Source organism: Hoplias malabaricus, chromosome 5 (assembly GCF_029633855.1).
Source record: "Hoplias malabaricus isolate fHopMal1 chromosome 5, fHopMal1.hap1, whole genome shotgun sequence".
NCBI classification, from domain to species: domain Eukaryota; kingdom Metazoa; phylum Chordata; class Actinopteri; order Characiformes; family Erythrinidae; genus Hoplias; species Hoplias malabaricus.
Window position 1 is genome coordinate 27,736,895 of NC_089804.1, and position 25,192 is coordinate 27,762,086.

Sequence of the window (25,192 nt, forward strand, 5' to 3'; positions counted from 1 at the left end):
ACTGTTGTGAACAGAGCTTTTTAGACAGGGGAGAATGGTGTTGTTTATTCCTTGTGGTATTTTGACCAAAGCATGCCACACACATTTCATTATGAGCCCAGAACTGTGTTCGCTTGTGGAAAAAGGATATGTCTTATCAGAGGCGATTGCTCTAAGACTGCAAGGGAAGCTCAGCTTCCCCTAAAATGTCAAAAAATAAGTGATCAAATATATACTGTTGTGTGTACATGTCAGTGAATAAATATGCACTACAATGTGCTCAACTTTTGTTCAGAATCAGCTTCTTATCACTGGTAAAGACGTGGCTTTCCTCTCTTTCATTGCCGCAGATTCATGGTGCTTTAAACGGTGCGGACGCTGAGCATCCACAGAGTTCTATAGCGAAGCAGCGAAGTGCAGCAATACAAGACGAGTCATTGGATAAATGCTGGCCTTTGTCCCGCCCATTGGATGCTCAGTGTCTCTGGGGGTCTATGGGGCAGTGGGCTGGCCTCAGCTTCTGCATGATGATTGGATGATCTGTCTGAGGCTGAATCCGTTTTTGATTGACAACGAAATGAGCGAATCAGCGATCCTTTGGTGTAGAGATCCGTGGGAGCATTAAATTTTCATTCTATTTTGAGTTGAACCAGACTTTCTTAATCCTCTTAGCGGCATTTTCTTTCTTAAAAACGACTAGTGACAAATCGAGTTTCTATTTCTGGTGGGTTTTTTGTAGCTGCTTGTGTTTGGAGACTGACTTCTATCACTCTTTCTGACTTCTATCGCAGTTTCTGTCCAGCGGGTGCTGCTGAGCCCCTCCACCATCACAAAGCACTCACAGGCAGACACACTTCACATGGGCCAAGGCAGTTTAAGCAGCCTAGCTCTGCTGGCCATTGAGAGGACACTAGTCAAGTCCCTGGAAAAGACGCCTTGTTGGTACGACAGGGTCACAGATCATTTTCTTGAAAAGGAACGGAGGGTAGAATTTACGTATAAATAAACCAACACATTTTATGATGTAGGCCGAAATTGAGCTTCCCCTCCTTGAAAAACCAGCATCCGCCACTGTGTCTTATTTTTGTTTTGTTTTTTTAACCCTGAGAAACAGTGAACAACGCTGTATGACAGTGATAACATACTTTCAAAAAGCTTTATGGTTTAGCACAAAATGGAGCAGCATGTAAGTGTCCCAACCACAGACCGCCAGGTTTCTCAAGGTCCTGGGTTTGGTCCCAACTGCAAACCAAGCCATAGATCCAGATAAATCAGATGTAAATAGACTTTATGTACATTATCTTCAAACTCTCTGAAGCGATCCAGCCAAGGGCAAGAAAATACTGTGCCCCTTACTGTCCCCTCTGTTCCTTCTTCTGTGAGTGGCCACTTGTGTGATGCACTTTCAAGTGCAGTGCCAAAGTTGGCGAGAGAATGCTGAAAGAACCTATTGAAACAGGCCCAAGGTCTCAGAGAATGTGCAGCTTTTTCAACGTTGGTGGAAAAGCATCCCAGGTGGCTCCTTGTGAAGCTACTTGAGAGAATGCCAAAAGTATATACAGCTGCACCAAGGCAGAGGGTTGTATTAGGTTATGTAGAGTTCTACAGGTAAGAAAAATATCTGCAAGCAATCTGGAGGCAAGTGGTGCACAATGCTCAAAAATATGCTTCAGATCCATGTAGGTGATTTTTTTAGCTCTACATTTACAGCTAACTTAGTAAGCCCAGTTTCAATTTCCAAGTGCAACAAGATGGTGATTAGGCACTTGCTATTGAAAATGTGCATTTTTCTTTAACGTTTACTTGAAATAAGAACATTTTAGGGTATTTGTGTGGAAATGGACAAATATTGTATGATTTGAAAATGTTGATATAGGTTCAAGTCCCACTCCGGGTGAGTGTTTGTGAGGGGTTTGGTGTGTTCTCGTCGTGTCTGTCTGGGTTTCCTCCGGGTGCTGTCCTATCACAGTCCAAAAACACATATTGGTAGTTGGGTTGGTGACTAAAAAGCGTCCATAATTGTGAGTGTGTGAGTGTGTTTTACCCTGTGAAGGACTGGCGCTCCCTCCAGGGTGTGTTTCTGCCTTGTGCCCAATGATTCCAGGTAGGCTCCAGACCCACTGCAACCCTGAACTGGATAAGCGGTCACAGACAATGAATGAATGAATGAATGAATGAATTAATTAATGATATAAATAGTCTACTTCACTATACAGGATATGGCACAGATCATAATACAAAATAGACATTATGACATTCCAGACCTTGGCTATAAGACATTTTCCAATGGGTCCTTCCTGAATTCTAATCTTCCTCACTTCACATCTACAAGGAGGAGCAACAAAATAGCTGTGTCTAGAAAAGAGAGTGAATAGACACAGTACTTGAAGATAACTTTCACGTATGTAATCAAACACTCTGTAAAATTTAGAAGACGGTTCCTCGCCATTTGTTGCTCTCCAATCTGTTTGTGCCCTGGAAACCAGTTAAATGTGTTTACAAAGCCCCAGTGTCTGTAAATTAGTAAAAATACAAAATGGTCTCAGTCCAGAACGCTGGGCATTCTCTCTCAGCTCATGGGAGAGAGAAAAGGCATCTGTCGTTTTTAGACAATAGAGAGAACTCCAAACATTGATAAGCACAAACTGAGATGGGGAAATTACTCTATTGTTGCTTATAGGTAAGTAATATTAACTTATATTTGCTGTTTTGTGTTACTTAAGGTGGAAATGTCTCCAAATTCAGGAGACGGCTGGAAGTGCTACCAAACACCTTGAGATTCACTGCTGTGTCTGATCCATCGTACCAATGCAGCACACTATCACACCACCACAACCTCAGTGTCACTGCAGCACTAGGAAAAATCAGCCACCCAAATCAAACCTGCTCTCTGTTGCCTTCTAATTCCGCTTTCCCATACTACAATGTATAGATCATTGCAGGACAGAGCAGATTAGTCAGTTTGTGTATATGATATTAATCTGTCTCCGATCATTGTGCACATTGTGTGTGGATCTTTGGTCACGTAATCCCACTTGCTTTTCTTAGTGTTGATGGATTCAAAAGGAAACAACCTTGTCCAAACCTTTGACTAGCACTGTGCATTGTCATTTGTTGAAGTCTCTCAATGTGAGGTTGAAGTGTAGACCCTTCTGCCTGGATGTAATCACTGTCTTAACTAAGACATCAGCCTTGGGAAGGCTTCATTATGTCTGTAGTGCGGTTGGCAGAGGATTGTGGTAGCTCAGCTTACACAATAACAACTTTAAGATCTAAGATGACTTTCACATTCATTTCACTATGCCGGATTCAATGAGTACAGAACAAATCTGTGCCTTTCTCCAAAGAAGAACATCCTGCTCCTCCATTTGTAAAATTTGAACAGAATCATAATCACAAGCAAATGATGTATTTATTCCCACAGTGGCAATTTTGTTATTCATAAACGTTAATATATACACTGTATTGCCAAAAGTATTTGTGGTCTGCCTTCAAATGCATATGAATTTGAGTGACATCCCATTCTTAATCCATAGGGTTTAACAGGGGTTTTGGCCCACGCTTTGCAGTTATAACAGCTTCAACTCTTCTGAGAACGTGTTCTACAAGATTTAGGAATGTGTTCATGCGATTTGATCATTCTTCCAGAAGTGCATTTGTGAGGTCAGACACTGATATTTGATGTGGCCTGCTTCACAGTCCTAATCACGTTCTATCAGGCTGAGGTCAGGTTCTTCCACAACAAACTCACTCATCCATGTCTTTATGGACCTTGCTTTGGTGAGCAGTCATGTTGGAACAGGAAAGGGGCATCCCCAAACTGTTCCCACAAAGTTAGCGGCATGAAACTGTCAAAAATCTCTTGGTATGTTGAAGCATTAAGAGGTTCTTTCACTGGAACTAAGGGACAGAGCCCAACTCCTGAAAAACAACCCCACACCATAACACCCCCTCCAACAAACTTTACACTCAGCATGATGTAGTCAGACAAGTACCGTTCTACTGGCAGCCACCAATTCCAGACTCATCCATCGAATTGCCAGATGGAGAAGAGTGATTAGTCACTCCAGAGAACACGTCATCCCTGTCCTAGAGTTCAGTGGTGGTGTGCTTTACAACACTGCATCTGATGCTTTGCATTGAGCTTGGTGATGTAAGGCTTGGATGCAATGGGAACTCATTCCATGAAGCTCTCTACACACTGTTTCTGAGCTAATCTGAAGGCCACATGAAGTTTGGAGGTCTGTGTGGATTGACTCTGCAGAAATTTGCTAACATCTGAATTCAATTATTTGGATGGGGGAGTGAATTATTTTGGCAATATTGTAGATTGTCAATTGTCTGGACAATTGTTTATATTCAGGGAAACAAAATAACACGCATTATATATATATATATATATATATATATATATATATATTAGAAATGTGAATCAGAAGGCAATTTACTGCAACAGGTAATGTAATATTCACTGCCTTTCGAGTTTGATGTGTTCTCCCCATGTCTGCATGGGTTTCCTCCAGTTACTCTGGTTTCAAGTTCAAAACACTCTGAAATTGCCCAGTGGTATGAGTCACAGGTTGAATGTGTGATGCCCTGTAATGGATAGGCACCCCATCCAGGGTGTGTTCTCACCTTGTGCCCAATGATTCCAGTTAGGCTCCAGATCCACCACAGGACGTCCTGACAGGGGGAAGTAGATACAGGTGAATGAATAAATGAGATTAAATGGAAGTTGGCTTTATGTACAATGACAGAGGAGTGCTTTCTTTATTATTTGTGAACATTTAGATAGCAATAGCAGGTGTGAACCAAATGTTGAGTACCATATATCAGCTGAACACTAGATACTGTTAGACTATCCGGTACACGCTTAATTGTATAAACTGAGTACTAGATAGATTTAGCTGAAAACGTCATACTGTATATCATCGTCATCATCTACTCACTTGTGCCCACCTTACAGTATATAGAGCTATGGTATATAGAGCTATATATATAGAGAGAGCTAACATAGCATATGGTTCTTGACTCGAATAGCTGAATGAGCGCTATAGAACGTCTTCTGGGTCAAAATATATTACAATAAACACTTGTTTAAGCACATATTTTTTATTTATTTTGACAGACTACCTTAAACGTTTGGGCACATTTATATAAAAAAAAAGCAGTATAAACAAATCTAGAACACTTTAGTGGTTCTGCTTAAAAAGCACAAGCTACTGTTACTCTATCTAATGGTAACGTAAGTGTAAGGTTATGTGGTGCTTACATTATCACCACATATTATATGTGCTGTATATAATTTTTTATTCATCAGGTGCTTACCAAATATTATCTGATACTCATCTTTTGTCTTGCTAAAGTAATAGGTCTGCCAGGTCATAATTTTAGCTTAAGTGATACCTTAATTCTTCTGAAAATCAAATACAGTGAGATGATTTCACACATTCTGTTCTGGACTCGTGTTCACACACAAATTGTTTTAATATAAGTTTATTTTATTTTTCCAAGACAAAAAAACACCTATTTAATTTATGAAGAGGTGAAAATGGGTGGACATTTTGGTATTCAGAGTTCAGTTCCATATTTTCATTTCGGTGCAGCCCTAACAATAAAAAGTACCCAAGTCTAGTGCTCATTACCTAACTTGGTGCTCAACATCTAGTGTCTGGTGCCGCATCTTTTAGTTATATGCAAGCCTTTTTTCATTAAGCCGTTTATCCATTTAAAACCACTACTTGCATTAGTAGTTGTGTCACAACTCATATTCTTGTTTCTGTACAACTGATAAATGGATTACTTCACAGGTATCACCAATGCCATTGTTGTGGAGACATCTACACTTACACACACACACATTGGGAAAATATCAACATATTACTGCAACCTTGAAATTGATATATGTGCATGTGTGCGCACATGTGTGTGTCTACTGTGCTTGTATGTATGTGTCTGAGGCATCCAGACAATAGTGAGAAGGAAGCTGCTTGTGCGATAGTAATCTGTGTGATTTGCATCACTATGAATAGGCGTTCTGTGGACGGTTTGCAGCATCAACATGGCCAGCCCTTTTTCAGAGTCAAGGAGGTTTCATAGCAAAGGATCTGCAGCTCCACACGCTGGTGGAAAACACACAATGCAACAAAGTCAACCCATAAACTGTGTGGCTGGGAAAATCTGGGATGACACCTCATTAGTTATAGATGTATTTATAATACTTTCTAAATGCATAAGAGGTGTTACACAATACCACACGATGCATTGCACAGACTTCTGTACTTGCATATTATACATATTGCTTACATTTTGTTGTAATCACCTGCCTAATGGTATATGACTTCATAAAGCCAGCTTTCATAACACACTGTAACATCATACATGAATATAATAAGGCTCTCATGAGCAATATTTATAATCACAAATATTATTTTTGGGGGCCTTTATTTCCATATTAATTTTGATACCGCCATATTAGAGCATAAGTTTAACACCACTTCTACTGTCACAGTTGAAGGAGGATGAGGAGGTGGAGGTACACGCAAGGAAGATTTATTTAGACAAATCCAAGGCAAACATACAACAAACAGTAGCAGGGAGGCAAGGAAACATACTAGAACTCAGAGGAACTTAACTCGGACAGGAACATAACTGTTAACTGGTGGTAATGTGTAAGGCAACAGACAAAGAAACACATCTACACACACAAGAACCAACCAGGGAACACTGAAACAAAGGGACTATATATACACAGAGCACTGACAAGGAACACCTGGGGACAATAACAAGAGGGCAGGACTACAAAGGAGACTCAGACGAGAGGGCAGAGCTAAGGCGGGACTAGGGCGGAGACAGGAAGAATAAACAGAGCCATGTGCTAAATGAGCACATGGCTAGGAAAACAAACACAGGACGTGACATCTACAGTGTAAGAAATAGATACTATTTTGTTTGCACCATATACTACAAAGTGAGTACTAGATATAATTAGTTGAAGACTAGATACAATAGCGTTTGAAACTGTAGAGAATGTAAGTCTAGTGCACAGCTGATACTATCAAGTGAGCACCAGTTATTATTAGCTGAGCACTAGATATTAGTATTGCTATCTGGTGGTCACTTAATACTCTTCACAACACAATATTTGGTGTGAACTTGATAGTATCTGATAATTACCTTTTAGTACATATTGTTCAAGAGTATCTGGTGCTCACCTGATAATGCTTAATGTCTGCTGGCAGATGTTGTATAGTTATGTTTGTGTGTTTTCAAGAGGCTTTGACTTTTGCTGGGCTTGCATTGTAAATAAGACGCTGTTCTAAATGACTTGCCTGATTAAATATAGGCTAAATAAAGACAGAAATATAGATACAGCGATTATACACTTTGCAATTCACTTGATAGTCTCTGGTGCTTGAATACTGAATTGTCCCATAATTTTGGACAAAATGTTACAGTAAAATGGCCCAATGTCTGTTAAAGCATTTGCTTCACAGTAATTGCTCTCCCTGGTTTGTTTACATTCAGAAGTTCTGCATCTTTTAAAGAGGAATTGTATGTTTGAAGAGAAAACCACTGTAATTTGTACATGGCTGAAGGTTAATGTGTCTGTAAGTGTTTATTCACTGTTGGAATTTCCACAAACTCGAGTTCAGTTTAGCATTTCTCATTTTACCTATAAAAAATCAGAAGCAGCAAATATAAGTCAATATATCCCACCTATGGAGCCAAAATAAAGTAATATCCTCATCCCTTTTCATGATTTTCAACATATAGCCATTAGCAGAGTGAGAGGAAATCTGGCATGTCTGATGGAGCCACTGTTTGTTTACTTGTTTACTGACACTAACATTAGAACAGTTTCCAGCACACAGACTAGAGAGTTAGCAAACGGTGAGAAAATATCTGAATTTTATATTATTACAATCGAAAAAAAGAACTAAACAAAGGGTTTGTTTGATTACTTCTGTAATTACTAATGAACATAATCCAAATTTGACCCAACCAAAAAGGGGAGAGTAAGACCTGAGAGCAAATTCTCAAAGACCCTCTACCAAAACAATCAGCCATTCTGCTGCCAGAACTCTGAAACACCAGAGCTGAGCAAGAACAAGAACAAGACTCTGGATGAGTTTGGCTTTCAAAGGGTAGACACAGGTGTCACAAATTGCCTCTGATTACTGTGTGGCTTCTCTGTGTCTCCCTCTAGTGGCCTGGGGCTGGTCCCTTACAAAAGGTGGGCATAAAGAAGTGTTTTGTGTGTCCCTACCAAAGTTGACCCCTGAGAGGAGCAATACACTATTACTACTGATATTAATATCTGGTGCCCACATAATACTATCTTGGGCTTATGAGTATCTGGTGCTTACCATATAGTTTCTGGTGCTTGTAATGTAGTAGGGTAGTGTGTAGACCTCAGCACTGAACTAATGAACTAACCCTGTTGAGTTGGTGTCAGAAATCATTCAAAGACTTCACAAGGACTGCTATTTATGGCACTAGATAGTATCTAGGATTTGAATTATAGGGAATATGGTCACAAAGATTTAGTTTGCATTGTTCTGTTAAGGGCCCAAAAATTTCCCCCATGATAAACCATAACAGGTCAGTAATATCTTAATATGAAAACATCTTAAATGCTTCCTTTCTCTTTATCTTCCTCTCACTGAGTCTGTAATTTGAACATTTCTTTGAGGATTTAATAGCATTCCACCTAGGAAACATTAGATCTACTCCAACTCATCAAATGTATTGAAGGTTTCACTTCTAATTGGACATTTCAGTTCATCACATTTGGACATCTATTTTTCTATCTTCTTCTCTGTGAACTTGCTGGCTTGGCCCCTTTCCTGTTTACTCTTATTATGCTTATTTACTTAGTACAGTGGACCTGCCCTGGAGGGCCCTGAGAATCAAAATATTCCCTGACAATCCCCTCCCTCCCCCTCCTCCCTTATGCCCATCCCTCCCCTCAAATGGAAAGAGACAGAAAGGGCAGAAAGGGAGGCAAAGCGCCAGGGAAATGTGGTGTGGCGTGTAATGACACTTTGATCTTGTGCAAATTGAATTCCAAATGTCCATAGGTCCCAAAATGGACAGGCGGATTAGATAGGCCATTTTTTAAAAAGCGGATGGGGGAAAAATAGAAGTGAGGAAGGGTATGCAGGGTGTAAGCGCTCGCTGCTGCGCACTGCAAACACTAGTGCTAAAGGCAGCCTTTCTGCATTCTGATTTTAATACAAATATCTGGAGGTTGTGTGTGTGTAGAAGTGGGGAATTAATTCCCTGTCAAATGGTTTTCCACTCGGGACTCTTAATACCTAAATGGAACGTAGCAGGGAAAAGCCTGTGTAATAGCAATGTGCTTGGAACATGCGCACAATGCTAAAAAAAAACATGGCACATGTCTCATGTCTCTGCTGTGGCTTAATGACAGGACAGCACGGGTTGGATGAGACTTATCTGTGGCCCAGATTTTTTTTTTTTCTCATGCTGATATGGCAGTCAGAAAAGCTGTAATTTTTCTAGACGCTCATAGCTACACAGTATTTATGCTGATTTTTTAATCAGAAAATTCCTCACTCCTTTTTTTTTTTGCGATATCTTGATGATTCAAATTCAAGCATGTAAGTGACCAGTTGGAATAGCATACTGGGCAACATTGATGCTCTCTATGTGGACGACTGGGGTTCTGGTCTTTGTTCAGCCAACCACTCCATACCAGTATTAATCCTTTGGAAAGACACCTACATCAACCCAGTATCAAATATAAATCATGCAATACGTTAGACAATTGAACCAACAAGTCTCTGTCCCATTCCCAGAATTTTTAGAGTGTGTTCTAATTGTAATTAACGCTCTTAAAATATTCTTGAATTTCTGTCTATGTATGGAATCAGCATAAAAACCTTAACCTAACCCAAATCCTAAATTTAACTGTGAACGTTGTCTCAAAAAAGGTCCAAAAACATTGGCATTTTTGCTTGTGTGACTTTACCACTGAGTCCCAACCCTAACACTGCTATCACTCTGAACCTACAAGGTTCCACAAGGTTAGAATTTGCAGTTTTATACTTGGTTCTTTTCCACTTTCACAAAATTTGCCACAGTGTTTGCCACAATGTAAAATGTAAAATTCTATGAATATCTGTACATCACTCTGAATAATAGCAGAGATGTTATAAATAAGTAGACTTGTCACTGGTTGAATTATGAATGGGAGTTATCATAATGCTCAGCATGCCATATTTTATACAGAAAAAGTCCCATGCTTCAACAAAAAGAGCCAATCATCTTGCTGGTTACACCATAAACTGAGGGTGTTCAACAGTTTTGTTGCACTTTGCACTACTGTGGAATGCAATGTGAGTGAACTTGATGTGGAGTTCCAAACAAGCATGTGATTTAAAATGTTTTTGAACTGATATCTTGACCTTCAATTTCAAAGATTTTGGTTTCTCTCCATTCATACAGATAGAAATGGGAAAAAAACTGCCTGGGGGAATAGCAAAGATGGTCACATAATGGAAGGGCTTGTCTATAAGGACATTGATATTAGCATCTACTTAAACTTTCTGTAAGTACTTTTTGGGTACGTAACGTAGGGGTTTATCAAAACAGCGCCCCCAGTTGCTGAGAGCTTGCTTAGTGATTGTAAACTAATACTAATACATAACAAGTCATAACAAAGAAAAATGCAAATATCTGAGCTATTCATTTGAACCATCCATCCATCCATCCATTATCTGTAACCGCTTATCCAATTTAGGGTCGCGGGGGGTCCAGAGCCTACCTGGAATCATCGGGCGCAAGACAGGAAAACACCCTGGAGGGGACGCCAGTCCTTCACAGGGCAACACAGACACACACACATTCACTCACACACTCACACCTACGGACACTTTCAAGTCGCCAATCCACCTGCAACGTGTGTTTTTGGACTGTGGGAGAAAACCGGAGCACCCGGAGGAAACCCATGCGGACACAGGGAGTTCATTTGAACCATTGAATAAAAAAAAAATTTTATATTTGAGTTCCTGGGAGCTAGGCCTTGGGGCACTTGCTGTTCAATTGTAGGCCATTCTTCCAAAGACACAACAGGGAACAATCCATTCACAAGGGTTTATATCTTAAAAAGACAGCAGTGATGCTGCTTCAGGGCATAGTGCTGGAAGATGAAGGAGATGGCTCCTGTTAGGATGGTTGCCTCAATGTTGTGGACCCTCTGAGTGGTATAGAGGGGTCTGGAATGCTGGGAATCCTTGTTGTCTTTAAGGGAATCCCTCCTAGTATGTTTTCCCATGCACTGTTAAACCTACATCCTCACTATTGAATTTCGCTGCCATACAGTTCCAGAGTCTCGGGGTCCTGGGTTCAATCCTCAGCAAGGATCACTCTCAGTGATGAGTTTGGTCTGGACTCTCTTAATGGGCTTCTTCCAGTGCCCTTATTAACTCACTCTTCTGTCCTCTCTTTCTGTCTCCCTTAGGTATATTTTAAACGGGATGGCGAGTTGATAGAAGTGATTTCCTACGTTTCGCCCACAGTGGGTGATGAGGGTGGGGGTTCTGCTGGGGTCCGTGGTGCCAGACCACTCATCAGCAGAGACCTGGACGACACTAAACTGCAGAAATCTCTATCTCTGCTGGGGCCAGATGGAAGGCCGGGACGCCTCTACACCGAGAGTCCAAAGAGGAGCTACACGGTCAAGCAGCCTCGATACGAACCCAGTCCGGCCACCGAGACCATCCCAGAGACAGTAGTTAGCCGGGAGTTCCCTCGCTGGGTCCAGAGCACTGACCCACTCTACTTCTTCAGCAACACACACATTCCCCAGAGTGATGGGTCTGTCCTCGTCCAGGCCAAGCTCACCTGGACCCTCAACCCCCAGCTGGATAATGATGCCTTGTTCAGCTGTGAGGTGAAACATCCTGCCCTGTCCATGCCAATGCAGACCGAGGTCACTTTGGGTGAGTAAGACACGCTCTTAAAACAGATTTACTGAGAGGGAGTAGGACTTGCATATGGACAAGGTTTTGAATCCTACTGATTCAGGCTTGAGCCACAGGTCACACTGGGTTTGTGTCTTACCGTTCAGTTCCACTGTAAATGTTTAACTTTATATTATAACCCTGTGAAGGACTAGTGCCCCCCACCCCCCCCCACCCCCCTCCAGGGTATATTCCTGCCTTGCGCCCAATGATTCCAGGTAGGCTCTGGACCCACTGCGACCATAAACTGGATGAGTGGTTACAGATAATAAATGAATGATTGGGTTTTTGCAGCTCAAAATTTGTGGTCAGTCTCTTTAGTATTGTCAGTTACTGAATGAAGCCAACAGCAACCTCCATCCCAGCACAAGGCCATCCACAGATGTTGTGTAAGCTGATAGGTATAAAAGACATAAACCTCGGTCATGAACTAGTACTTGGAAAAAGACATCTGAAGCATTTATTGCTTCTAGTTTTCTATGATACATCATTTCACATCAAACCACTCGCTCTAAATGACCATAACATCTCAGCAAGCGGAATTCCTCTTTCAACTTTATTGAAAAGGTTGAGCTATCGCCAGCTGCATCAAGGTCAGAACCTCATTTTCTACTGGTCAATAACTGGATAAAAGAACTCGCTCTTAACTTAAGCCACAGAGAAATATTTCTACCTGGATTAATTTGTTTCTCCTGCCTGTCCTCCATCTCCCTCCCCCCGTCATCTCTGCATCTCTTTACATCGCCCTCTGACAGACGCATTTAGAGCAACTCTGATTTCCATTTGTTGCTTAATTGCGTTACAGCCGAGCAGATTGTGAGCCCCAACATGGAATGCGGAATGTGCCCATGACTGACAGCCTAATTCATTGCACTGTCTGTGCACTAGATTGAGTTAACTTACAGCCATTATTGAAAAAGTCAGCCTGAATTAGGCAAGTCGAGGGAGAGCTGAACCACGCCGTGGCCCCCGAGACGCCACTGCTGTAGACCCCGCTTACTGTTGTCCAATGATATTTTTTAAAGGAAAAATATGTGGCATGCTAACTTGGGTACAAAGCTGTGGTGGCATTGGTATTTTTCAGCTTACCTGGAACATGTCTGCAAATGATTTTTTTCTCCTGTCAGCAGCTCATGAGGAGAGGCTACCTCGTTACTCTTAGTTACCGGGAAACCCATGAAAGTCTGTCCATTTTTAAAAATGAGAGTGATAAAACAAAGAAGGTATTCAAAAGATTCTTCTTATTTATCTATCTATAGAGTAGTCTCTGTCTCAGACTCTATCTATCTATCTATCTATCTATCTATCTATCTAGAGTAGTCTCTGTCTCAGACTCTTTCTATCTATCTATCTATCTATCTAGAGTAGTCTCTGTCTCAGACTCTTTCTATCTATCTATCTATCTCTAATGAGAGGTCTTATAAGTCAGTGTTGAAATATTGCTGTAAGGACGCATCCACAATCGTGATGTCTGGGACTGATGGTGGGTTCTGGGTCACAAATAATTCCACTTCTCCACAACCCTGTGCTAGGAGGATTTTGTGGGAGTTATACGTATCTAGCCTATGTCTGACATTGTGTATGGTGACATTGTGTGTGGTCTCATATGCAGCTGCTCCACATGATATTCTGTTACCACTACCATGTGGCTTCAGTGCCTCATATGTGCTGTTATACCAAAAACAAATGCTGCGTTGCCAATTACAGTGCAGGAAAAGGTGCTAGTATCTCCAAAAGAGCTTAGCTTGTGGAAAATAGCACAGTGGAGTCTCCTGCTGGGTGACATATCAGCTGTCTCTTCTGTGTTAACCCCTCTCATGGAGCTCCAGACTTCTTTTTTGGTTGCGTTGGCCTCCTGCTGCTCCCTACAACACAGGCAATTCCCAGCGTTCCCACTGAGTGTAATGCAAAATAACACAGGAAAATGTCACCCAGAGCGAAACAAGGCCACAGTGATTCGCTTGCACCTCCAGAGATTGCTGCTTTGGCAGAAGGCGGCTTGCTCCTGCTCAGTGTAGATGGCGGGAAAAGCAGCTCACAGGAGTTCAGGCCTAGAAAACAGGGGCTTGCTTACTGTCTAAAGCTGTGTTAACAGGAGCTGTGTTTCTTTAGAAGATGGCTGGAGAGCTCTGCCTCCAGACCTTCCATTGTTATCACCCTTGAGAATATCCAACAGCAAACGTGCATTTGTCAATTTTAACTGGAAGGTGCTTAAAATTCAAAGCATCTGGAAACCTGACTTGAGTTCTACCTGGAACCTAGAGTGACACTAATGTTGTGTTGTGTGGTGGATGCTGGGAGAGAATGGCATTTGCACTTGTGTCAAGAGTGCCCTCTGATTATTTACACATGCAGTACTTTATTTGGAGGATAACATTTGTTGGCATAGATACACTCATTTTCCAAAATAATATTGCACCCAGAAGGAAGTGTTGGATTGCAGTGATACTCAGAAAAAGAGTTTACCAGGAACAATAATTGATTAAAAACAGACCGATATGGGGAATATCTATTGAGCTACCCAAATAGAAATAGTGTCTCTCAGTTTGGTATCAGCCCGCCAATGTTATGCCTGCTAATGCAACATGACAGACACCTTGGCACGGAGTTGTAGAGGTTTGTAAAGGTGTCCTGTGATAATCGACTCCCTGCATCTTGAATATTCTTATTCAGTTCCTGCAGATTTTGCGGTAGGGGTGTAATTATAATATATAATTGGTAAATATAAATGTTATAAATGGTTAATATATAATTAATCCAGTATCATACCACACCATAGCCATAGCTCAGTAACTTTGTCTTCAAGGCAAACCCTTGAGATGGTAGAAGTATGTGGATGAGTATTGTCCTGTTGAACATTGGAATATCTAGGGCTACTGGTTGGTTGGTGGTGGCTGTGTGCATGCAGTCCTGCATTCTGCAGCTGTCTGCTCGCTGAATGTCTGCAATCATGGCTGTTGGGTAACTCTGTACATGTCGGCCAATCCGTCAGTTTGTGTAGGCCTCTCAGATTCTTCATGTTGCTGGTGTGTGCCTTCATCTACCCACTGCCCCCAACTTCCCTCACTTACTGGAGCCCTACAATCACATCTTGAACTCCTTGAACTGCTCAAATTGCTTTCAAACACTTCTCAGAGGCATACTTTGCTTGTAAAGATGCTACCAACACAACAGCATGAGTCAGAAATGTGCATGTGCAATGAGGTGACGTTAAGTAGTCAGTCATGTATGGTGTTATGGCCCGTCCTTGCCATATTCGATCGTCACATTCGATAATGAGCATAAAATAAGAGGGCTACATTGTTTAAGCAGATAGCTTCGAAAATATTTCTCAGGAAGCTGTATTAGCTTTATCACACTTGATCTAGCTGTAATCTCTGGCTATTGTTTAAAGTTTGACCCAATTCCAAATGGGGTTCATCCTCAAATTCACACTCTGGTTTGGTCATTGAGTGCGAGGAACCCAAACAAGTAGGATCCCACTAATGCATATATGTTTGTAGCCACAAATTTCAATTGTACATACACCATTTCATGATTTACCCCAAATTAATTGCATGTTTAGTAAGGAATATAACAATTTAACTATTTTAAAGTTGCTTATGCATACTTTCATTGTTTTAAAGCATGTTTAATCTTTCATTTCTCTTAATAAATTAATTTCTAAATCTGGGCGTATGTTAGTGCACGTGTTTATTAGTTTTATCATGATTTGAATTTGATGAACAGTTGTTGTGTACAAAGTTTTGATTTGTGGAAAGAGGTAAACATGGTGAAACCAGACTGGAAACTGTTAATACAGATTTTTATTTAGTTATATAGTTAACTGCATTAGTATGTAGTTATCATGTAATTACAAGCAACTGCATGTGAATAATACAGCAAAAGGAAGAAATGACACTTCTGAGTGTTTTTTTTTTAATTCTGATGTATTCTTTATGGCTTTAAAACATATTTACTGTCTCATTCCTTCCCTTATTCTGGTTCTATCAGCACTTACATCAGTACTTGTGATTCGCTCGTGCGTGTTTGCACAGGAAATGAAACGTCGAGTCACAGCGACACTCACGAGTAATAAATCTTTCATCGTTCCTTTTTTATTATTTCCGAGGCGAGCGGGACACAGTGCAAAAATGGGCCGGTGTTGTAGAACACTCGCTGAGCGTTCACGCTCCGTGGCCTCTTCTGTGCTGGAAATGGATGCGTTGGGTCTGTGGAGGCGCCTCAGTCTGGGCTTAAAGCCCTGGACTGGCTGGCTGTCAGTCAAATCCCAAACACGAGGCCCATCCAGCCGGTGCCTTTCCATAATTAAACCGCGGCTCAGTGGTGAGGATTTTGCGTGGAGGCAAGGTGTTTCTGATGCAGCGAAAAATGAAAAAGAAAAAAGAAAAAAAAAAAACAGTTCTAATCTCTCGGCCCAAACAGAGTGATGATCTCGGCCTACACACACGCGCCTCCATCCGAAGAGCATTAATAAGGACGCAGATGTTCAGTTGAGATGCGCGTGTGGGCAGGGTGTACATTAGAGTACAGTGTGTGTACTGTTCAAATGTTTGGACTGTTTCTTTTGTTGTTTTTGGACACTTTTAATGTTTTAAAAATATATATTCTGGGATGATTTAGAATGATTTAAATTTGAGAACATTTTATATGAGGATTTGTTGGCTTTCAGCTTCATGCACATGAGCGAGGTTGGGAACTGATATTGGATGCTTAGCTTGGGATTGCAAACATATGTAATGGATGGGATCCAGAGAATCACTCCAGAGAATGCAGCTCCAATTCTGCACAGCCCAGTGTTGGGGGCTTAATACCCCTTTAGCCCACACTTGGCTTTGAGCATGTTTGGCTTAGGCTCAGTAGAACGAGTGCCATTCTACTGAGAATGCTTTTCTATGTAGATTGTACAACCTGGCTGTGCATGTTTAGATACAGGGTGTATATTCCAGACTGTATGGCAGTGTATATGAATGTGTTTGTTTGCAAAACCCTGTGCGCGACGGTTTGATTTGTATTCTTATCAGGCAGTTTAAAGCTTCATCCATTCTTCTGATAAACGTTGATCCTCCCAACCATTCCCATAAATTAGACAAGACAATCCATTTCACATTCTCCCTGGTCTAATCCACTCTGACAGTATGTTCTGAAAGGTAATGTGCCGGGGGATTAGGCCAGGGCACAGTTGGTCGAGTGGTCAGGATCAGATAAGGACAGAGAGATTGTCCAGCTGTGTTCATCAGGAAAGCTTTGGGCCAACCCAGGTCAAGCGCCCAGCTGGGGACTTCACTACTGGTCATTATAATGTGGAGTCATGCTTTATAACATGACAGGTGGTCTATATAGGTGTTATTATTGTTGTTATTATTATACAACAATTATACAACTGGGGTGGACTTGTTCAGAGAATTATAATAATGTTTAAAATAATGGTTCGATTTAGGTAGAGTAAGGTAGGGTAGAGGAAGTATTAAGGCTGACTTTTCACACTGCATGAACAAACATTCACATGAAAAGTCATGCAAATATTTAGGACACATTTAATGAGTGCAGGTTATAATTAGCACACACTGTATGAACACTGGGAATGTTTTTTTTTTCTTTTAGTCAAATGTAGGCAAAGAGGTGAATAGACAAGCCTGAGACCAGCCTGTCAGCACATGTTTAACTGCTTTATTCACCAGACTAAAGTAGCAGTAAATGTGTTTTGCCCAATGCATATCTCAGATCAATTATGAAAAGGTCTTCCAAGCATTTTGTTACAAAATCATAACAATGTAATACCTGTCTGTGGGAACGTGGTTTAGTCATGAAAAACGTCTGGTTCCTATCACATATGCTGTGAACAATTTTGACATCATGCCAAACCTCTCTGGATAACACTGTTTACATATTAAAGGCAATGCCTGCGATTGTGGGGATACTCTGTTCTCTCATTTGTTGATGTTCAGAAGCTCTGCATTGTAATTGTATGTTTCCATGAAATGGTATATTGTTTGTAAGTGGCTACATTTTAATTTGTCTGTAAGTCTTTATCCATTGTTTGAACTAATTTCTTACTCAAGTTGTTCAGTATTTGTAGCACTTTCAGCCTGTGTTTACTTTCATGCAGCTAGTGCTCTCCCGAATTTTGAGTTTGTTCTATCTACAGCAAAAAATAATAATAATAATAATAATAATAATAATTCAACATTACCCACCTATGAAGCAGGAATAGTGCAACATCCTCATGTTGGTTCATGCTTTTCAGCACTTGGAGGTTTATTAGTTGTTTAACTAATAGAGGAAGGGAACGCCTAGCAAACTGGACTGAGACACTTTTTTTTTACCCATTTATTGACACATCACTGATATGTATACACATTAGATAGGTTTCAAGCTCACGAACAGAACTCAGAGCCACAAATGGTGAGGAAAAATCCTCAGAAACCTCCTTTTTTTAATTAAAATTGTGAATGTCACCTTTAAGTGAGAAATCTTAGGAAATTTGTTAAACTTTTAATATATAAGTTATCACTCTGTATTGGTATATTTTTGTATTTAGTATTTCAGTCATTTAGACAGTTTGTGCTAACTTACATCTAACAACAATGGTCAGCCACAATATTAAAACCATGTAGCTGTGTAGTAAATAAAGTTACAATAAAGAAGTTGATGTTGGAAGCAAGAAAAATTGGGGGGTGTATGCATCTGCGCGACTCTGACTAGGTCTAAATTGATATGGTCATAATATTTTTGCTTCAGAACAGCATGTACCAAACAAATATGGGTCATGAGTCCACAAGGTTCATTGATGCATGTGGGGAGTGAAGGCTAGCCCATCTGGTTCAATCTCATTAAGAGCTACAGTAGGGTAAACTGCTGAAAAAAATGTGAATGATGGCTCTGACCAAAATCTATGTGGACACAGTGCTTCACTGCTTTCCATAAGAAACCCGTTGTGCATCACAGAGTCTTGGGAAACCATGAAACTGTTGCTTATTCACTCCTTGTGATTCCAAGGCTAGAACCTACCAATATTGGTAGGTACTAACCACAGCATTTTGGGAACACACGAAAAAGTCTGCCATTTTGGAGATGCTCTTGTGGTTGATCAGTGTATAATAAGTCCCTATTTACCCTGTTGTGCCTTGTGTAATTGCAATTGCATGCTCTTGCTGTGTATATTGTGGTCTGCCTTGGTCTTAGTTGCCCCCCTCCCCCTGCTTTGGGTGAAAGATCCATGGCAGGATGTGTTGTTGTAATCAAAGGTGATGACGCGAGCTGCCAACTGTTCCTGCTTGGACGCTTTCCCGGGCAGTTGCATCATATCCGTGCTCTGCGATCAGTGTCTCCGCAAAGTTTTCTGTCCCTGCCACTCCTCAGATGTGCCCCTATAGGCGTGGACAGGACTGTGATGTATGGTCACAGATGGCCCAGCCTGGCAGGACCATGGGCTAAATGCGGCCAGTGAGTAAATATCACGGGCCGGCGACTTGTTCTCACCTTCCGCATGGATGCTGAGGATGGACGATCCAGGTGATCGATCCCTTAATTCAGCCACTTGATGTGGAAAAAAAGCCTGGGCCACTTTCTGAGTGGGCTCTGCTCCTTCTATCAGGAGTGCCGTCCATATCAACGCCCCACCTGTGTTCCTCAACAGTTTTCTTAGGGGCAAAAAAATCAATGGAGTCATCGACTTGCGATTCATGTCTCGACAAGCTCTTAATCTCTCCGGTGTATTGCCTCTGAGAGTGTCTGTCTCTCTCACTCACTCTCTCTCTCTCCCACCCCTCTGTCCACTGCTAATATCAAATCTCATTTCTGTAATGAAAAAGTAGAAAATACTTTCTGAAAGGGTTTCCTCCAATGAAACACCAGAAATGAATTCAGGAACACAAGGAATGGAAGGGTTTTCCTAGGGGAATAGTTGTAAAGGTAAAGTAATCCATGTACCGTATATCCTACGAAACATAAAACTCTCCAAACAAATAATCCTAGACATTCAGTCACATTGTGTGTAATTATGAATGGACAAATAGGAATGATTACAGAAATTTATGTAATCATTTGTAATTACTTAATTATAATAATAATTATTATTATGTATGACTGAATTTTTATTATTTTGTTTTCTGTTTCTGAGAGTGTCTAGTCTCAAGGTGATTTTGTACATACAGTACATACAGAATAAAGATGTGTACAATGTGTAATAAATATAGTTTGATGTTCATTACTGTACATGTGAGTTTATGATTACTTTCCTATAAGCCAGTGACCCTAACCCTCACCATAATCTTAACAATAATTATTGTCCAAAGCCTAAGCCTAAACCTAAGCTCCAAATGATTAGATAAAGAAAAATTGTACAAATTTAACAAAGACTTTATCAAATATTTTAAAAGCAAATAGTTATATTCAATCTTGGAAATACAGTCTGATCTTTTTACTTTACTTTAACCATTCCTAGTATCAGGTTTTTCCATTTTCTGAGAGTACTTTGCCCATGACTTGATTCATGCACAAAAAAGCCACATTCTCAGGAGCCATTACAGATGTGAGGATGGGAAATCATAATCCATTAGGCAACAGCAGGAAGTAATCGTTAAACTGACTCCAACCGGAAGATGCCTCATTAGCTTCGCCGGACGCCAATGCCATTTGATTGATGAGCGAATAGAGTGATTAGTCAGTGCTGTTTCCAGCAGTCACTGTGACTGGCAACGAGAGAGCAGCGGTAGCCATAATGACAAGGGGATGAAGATGAAAGAAGACCACAATGGGAGGCGTTTCACGTACACAGCTCGAAAGCAGTGAAACTTCCTATGAATCCTGTATTCTTAAAGCTTTCTAAGTGTATATTCACCGATCAGCCATAACATTAATATGACCTCTTTGTTTCTACTCTCATTGTCCATTTTATCAGCTCCACCAACCTTTCACATGCATTTTGAGTTGTACCATTACAGAATGATGCTCATTTGTTGCTCTGCATACTTATCCCACTTTCACCTTGTTATTCAATGGTTGGTCCACTGCAGGGCAGCACTGCTGTGATCAACACACAATTATAAAATGGATAGTTTCAGTCCTAAAATCCGATTGGCTGAGCTGCGTTCAAAGCCGTTGTAAAATACAAGATATACTCACACCTATGACAGCCTTGCAACTTCTGAATTCCATATTAATGTGCCACTGTGGGCTAGTGTGCAGCATATAAAACTGGAAACTCTTCATATATTGAGTGGGTTAACAGTTAAAGAATAGTGTAAAGAGATTGTCCAAATTAATATGATATTAATTAAAATCCAAGTTAATATAAATGGCAGTCTTAATCATAAAGTGGGTGTTTCGTAAAGTGTCTAACTTTTCATATTAGATTGCTTAGCTACCAGAGTTGACATTAGTGAAGGAATGATGATGACAAATACTACTCACATATATGATTTTTGAATGGTTTTATTCAATTATCAAAAAACAGCATGAAATCAGGAGACAATACAGTGCTTGGTTAAGCTAATGCTACTCAGGCAGTTTCTTGGGCTAGCTCTATATTTGCTATAAGCCAAATTTATACCCTACGCCGTAGCCTAAATGTGCACATCTCCAAAGTACAGAAATGTAAGTATTTCTACTCAACTAAAACATCCTGAATATACATGAGCATATTTAATTCAATGGAGTGGATATGTATTGTCCTCATGCTTCTTTGCAAAAGTCCTCACCATTGATGGACTACACTGTGTGGTGGAAGAATAGTTTGTTGTGAATGTTTGTTTAGTATAAATACATTTATGAATTGAACATTTGTGTATTTTATTGTATTTTATGTTGACCTCTGTTTTATAAAAGTAATTAGCCACTCGAGACCGTGAGTTAATGCGATTTTATCATGATAAAGGTTACCTTACCTGTGGTAATATCGCTGTAACACATGGAATTGATCATGGAAGTTCAAGGTTAAAGGGTGCTAAAGGTGTATTCAGAAAAACAGATACACAGTACATGCTAAGTAATTGCACCTGGTGCTGAAAATAAATGGACAGTGAGTTTATGAACAAAGAGGTCAATATAATTTCTTAGCTGATATATATATATATATGTGAACTTTTATATGTATAAGTTAATGTTGGCCTGAGCCGCCGTAATTATAATATAATAATAAATACATGTGTAATACTCTAACAAAACAAGAGTTTATGTGTTTATAATGTCTAGTTTCATAACACATTATTACATCTAATAGACCTGCACACAAATGCACTATGGCCCCTGCCTTTATGAATTCATATGCCCTTGTTTATGTAAGACCAGTCATGTCTGGATTGTACAGTGTCATTTAGCCGCTTGTTAATGCACTCATAATGCATTATGAATACAGGATTCCTAGTAAAAATTACCCCATTCCCTGTTTACCAAATCCCCCTTTGGATGTATGCATTAGTTCCAGCATATGGTCCACAAACCTTGTTTTTTTGTGAGACAGCAAGTGGAAATTGGTGATCATGGCGAACGGTGCGGAACCGCCGCCAATCGGAGCCCTCAATAACATTCAATCTCCTTCCCCATAAAAATCCCATGACCATGAGGCCGGTGGGAGTTTTCCACTCGAAGCCGGCTGAGCTTCTCGCTTTCAGGAGCCAGGCAGAACCTGACACTTATCTCCCTTCTGTGTACACAGGAGAAATCACTGTGTCTCGGAAGGTCACAATGCGACTCTACTTTTCTTCTCTCTTTCTCTCTCTCTCTCTCTCTGTGTGTGACTCTGCCTCTCTCTCCACACCCAGCATTTCAGAGGGACCAAATTAAACCCATCTGGGGGCTCCCGTCCGTACAAGACAAGGGAATTAGTTCTCGGAGTGTCTCTTATCTCACTACCTCCACACTCTGCCTCACACGCTCTGTTTCTCCTCCAGTAATGAGTATCTACCCAATTTAGTTCCTTGTCTCTCTCCTGGGGAATAAATCCTCTTCAGCTTCTCAGATGAAAGCAAGGAGGATTCCCCAGAGTGCCCGGCAATGACCTCCATGTCCAAGACCATGACCTTAATTGATAATACTTGTGGGCATGACACAGAAAAAAAGGGACTGCCCAACTTTAAGCTTGACACAGCAGGGAAGAACATGATGATGATCCTTGGTCTTCTTTCTCTTGTTCTTCTTCCACAGCTGCTCCAAAGGGCCCCAAGCTCCTGATGACCCCATCCAGGGCAAAGGTAGGGGACACAGTGCGCATCACCGTCCAAGGATTCCAGGTAGGATCTCCTGGGGTAAGTGCATGGGGTCTTAACGAAACCGGGGCCACGTCCAGTCTGGGGTATGAGGAGCCACCATCTTGCGTGTGCAGTTAAGCCTGTGACTCCTACTTGATATAGTGGCTGTTCTTACACCAAAGGGCGAGATACCATGTGGATCAGTCAGATCCAAAGTTGACCATAGTTCACCCTACTGAGGTTAATTAAATATACACTCACTGACCACTTCCTGAGGTACCTACCTTATCTACACTTGTCTGTTTGATCAGGTGCATATTGCAGTCCATCTGTTTCTTTGCATAATTTTCATAGAAAATATGTGTATACTTACTGTCCACTCAGCCCCAAATAATAAATGTGTAGTTACAAGTTAACAAACCATGTAATAATTGTGTAATTAGTGGTGATATATTCACATTTATTGATGGAGTACTGTAGTAGAACTTCTGTAAATGCACATATGTAAATATTTTAAATACTTATTTGTTAATGAGCAATGAATGTAATTGTCATGGGGCTAACCAGTGGTTGGCTTGAACTACCCCAGAACCATTTACTGGACCCTGAGAAACTCCTGAAACTCATAAACTGAAAGATGGAAAGATAGTCTCATTATGAATGTCAATCTGGAAGAAGAGGGCAGCCTTGCAACCTGTGGAACTAGAATGTATACATTTAAGACAATCACTGACTCGTAAGGGGTGGGATGCGAATATTTAACAAACATGGTCTAAGAAAAACATTACTGAAATGTTATTTACTTGTGCCATAATCTGCCAAAAAAGTATATGAATCAAATATTTAAAGAAGCTCTTCCATGATTTTCATGGATTGTCTAGCATCATAAGACCAATGCTCCACCAACTGAGTACATTTAGTTTAGTTTGAGTTTGGCAGGCTGCAAGGTATTCCCTCTCTTAAGGGCAAGGCCTCTCTTCTTTCGTTAGGTTGGAGTTTGAAAGTTCTGTAAGGTGTGAGTCATTCCCTCGCTTAAGGGCAAGGCCTCCCTGTTTCTCCAAGTTGGAGTTGCCACTCGCCAGTTTCTGAGTTTCAGAGTTTTTCTGTGTCCAGGTGTCTGTGTAATCAAATTGATAGTACCATAATGGAAATATATTGGAAATATTGATTGACAGACAGAGCAAGGTAGCAATATATATTAATGGCAGTTAATATTCATTAATGAATGTTGAACTATGAGTATGTTATGGGAATGGCATGTTACTATTTGAATACTTGTACATGCAGTTATCCTTAACTTTTAATAAGAAAGCTGTCTTTTTGTGGTGCTGCAAAGCTGAATGCTAATCTAGCATTGCTTCTTGTTGCATCTACCAGCTGCTTGTTATGCTCACCACAAGGCAGGATGATTTCTGATTGAAAACCAAACCAGCCATCTGCTCTGCTTTCAGGTGTAATTCTTTATGCCTGGTGTTAAGCTGGCTGGTTTTGGCTAAGCACACGGCCCTTTATATATATATATATATATATATATATATATATATATATATATATATATATATATATATATATATATATATATATACTAGCCATTGGTGTTTGTTGGATTTATATCCTTCCTGCTCCAGTACTCCGTCAGCTCTGAGAAAAAGTCAAACAGGCATATGTGTTGTGGGGTAATTATCACTGTTAGCCAAACCCATCCCAAAATACAAATAAAATGAATACAACAATGGCTCTGAGGATAGTCCTGCTTTTATTATTGCATCTGGGGATGAGTCAGTGGTATGTCTATCTGAGGCCATTCAGGTGGAGAGAGTTTAGGATACTGATATGGCACAGCCTTCAAATCGTCTTTGCAGATTTACACAGCTGTGAGTCAGCGAATGATGAGGCAATTCGGTTTTATTAGACTATCACTTATTGCTGTCGCTTTATTATTACAGCCGGAGTGTCGTTCTACAGCAACCCCCGACCTGCTGGTGCTCCGGCAATAGATCTGACAGATTCACAATGTGCATCCCACTCATCTGA

At 40.6% G+C, this 25,192-nt stretch overlaps 1 protein-coding gene across 2 annotated transcripts in view; it reads left to right on the forward strand.

The window, feature by feature from the left end:
• The window catches only part of igsf21a (immunoglobin superfamily, member 21a), a 336,305-nt gene that overhangs the window by 293,801 nt on the left and 17,312 nt on the right, over positions 1-25,192 (forward strand). The window contains exons 6-7 of one of the 2 annotated variants that reach the window (XM_066671813.1): positions 11,468-11,948; positions 23,115-23,215. In XM_066671813.1, the coding sequence (XP_066527910.1) occupies positions 11,468-11,948; positions 23,115-23,215 (582 nt within the window). The remainder of the gene's footprint in view (positions 1-11,467; positions 11,949-23,114; positions 23,216-25,192) is intronic. The other variant, XM_066671814.1, reaches the window with a different exon arrangement.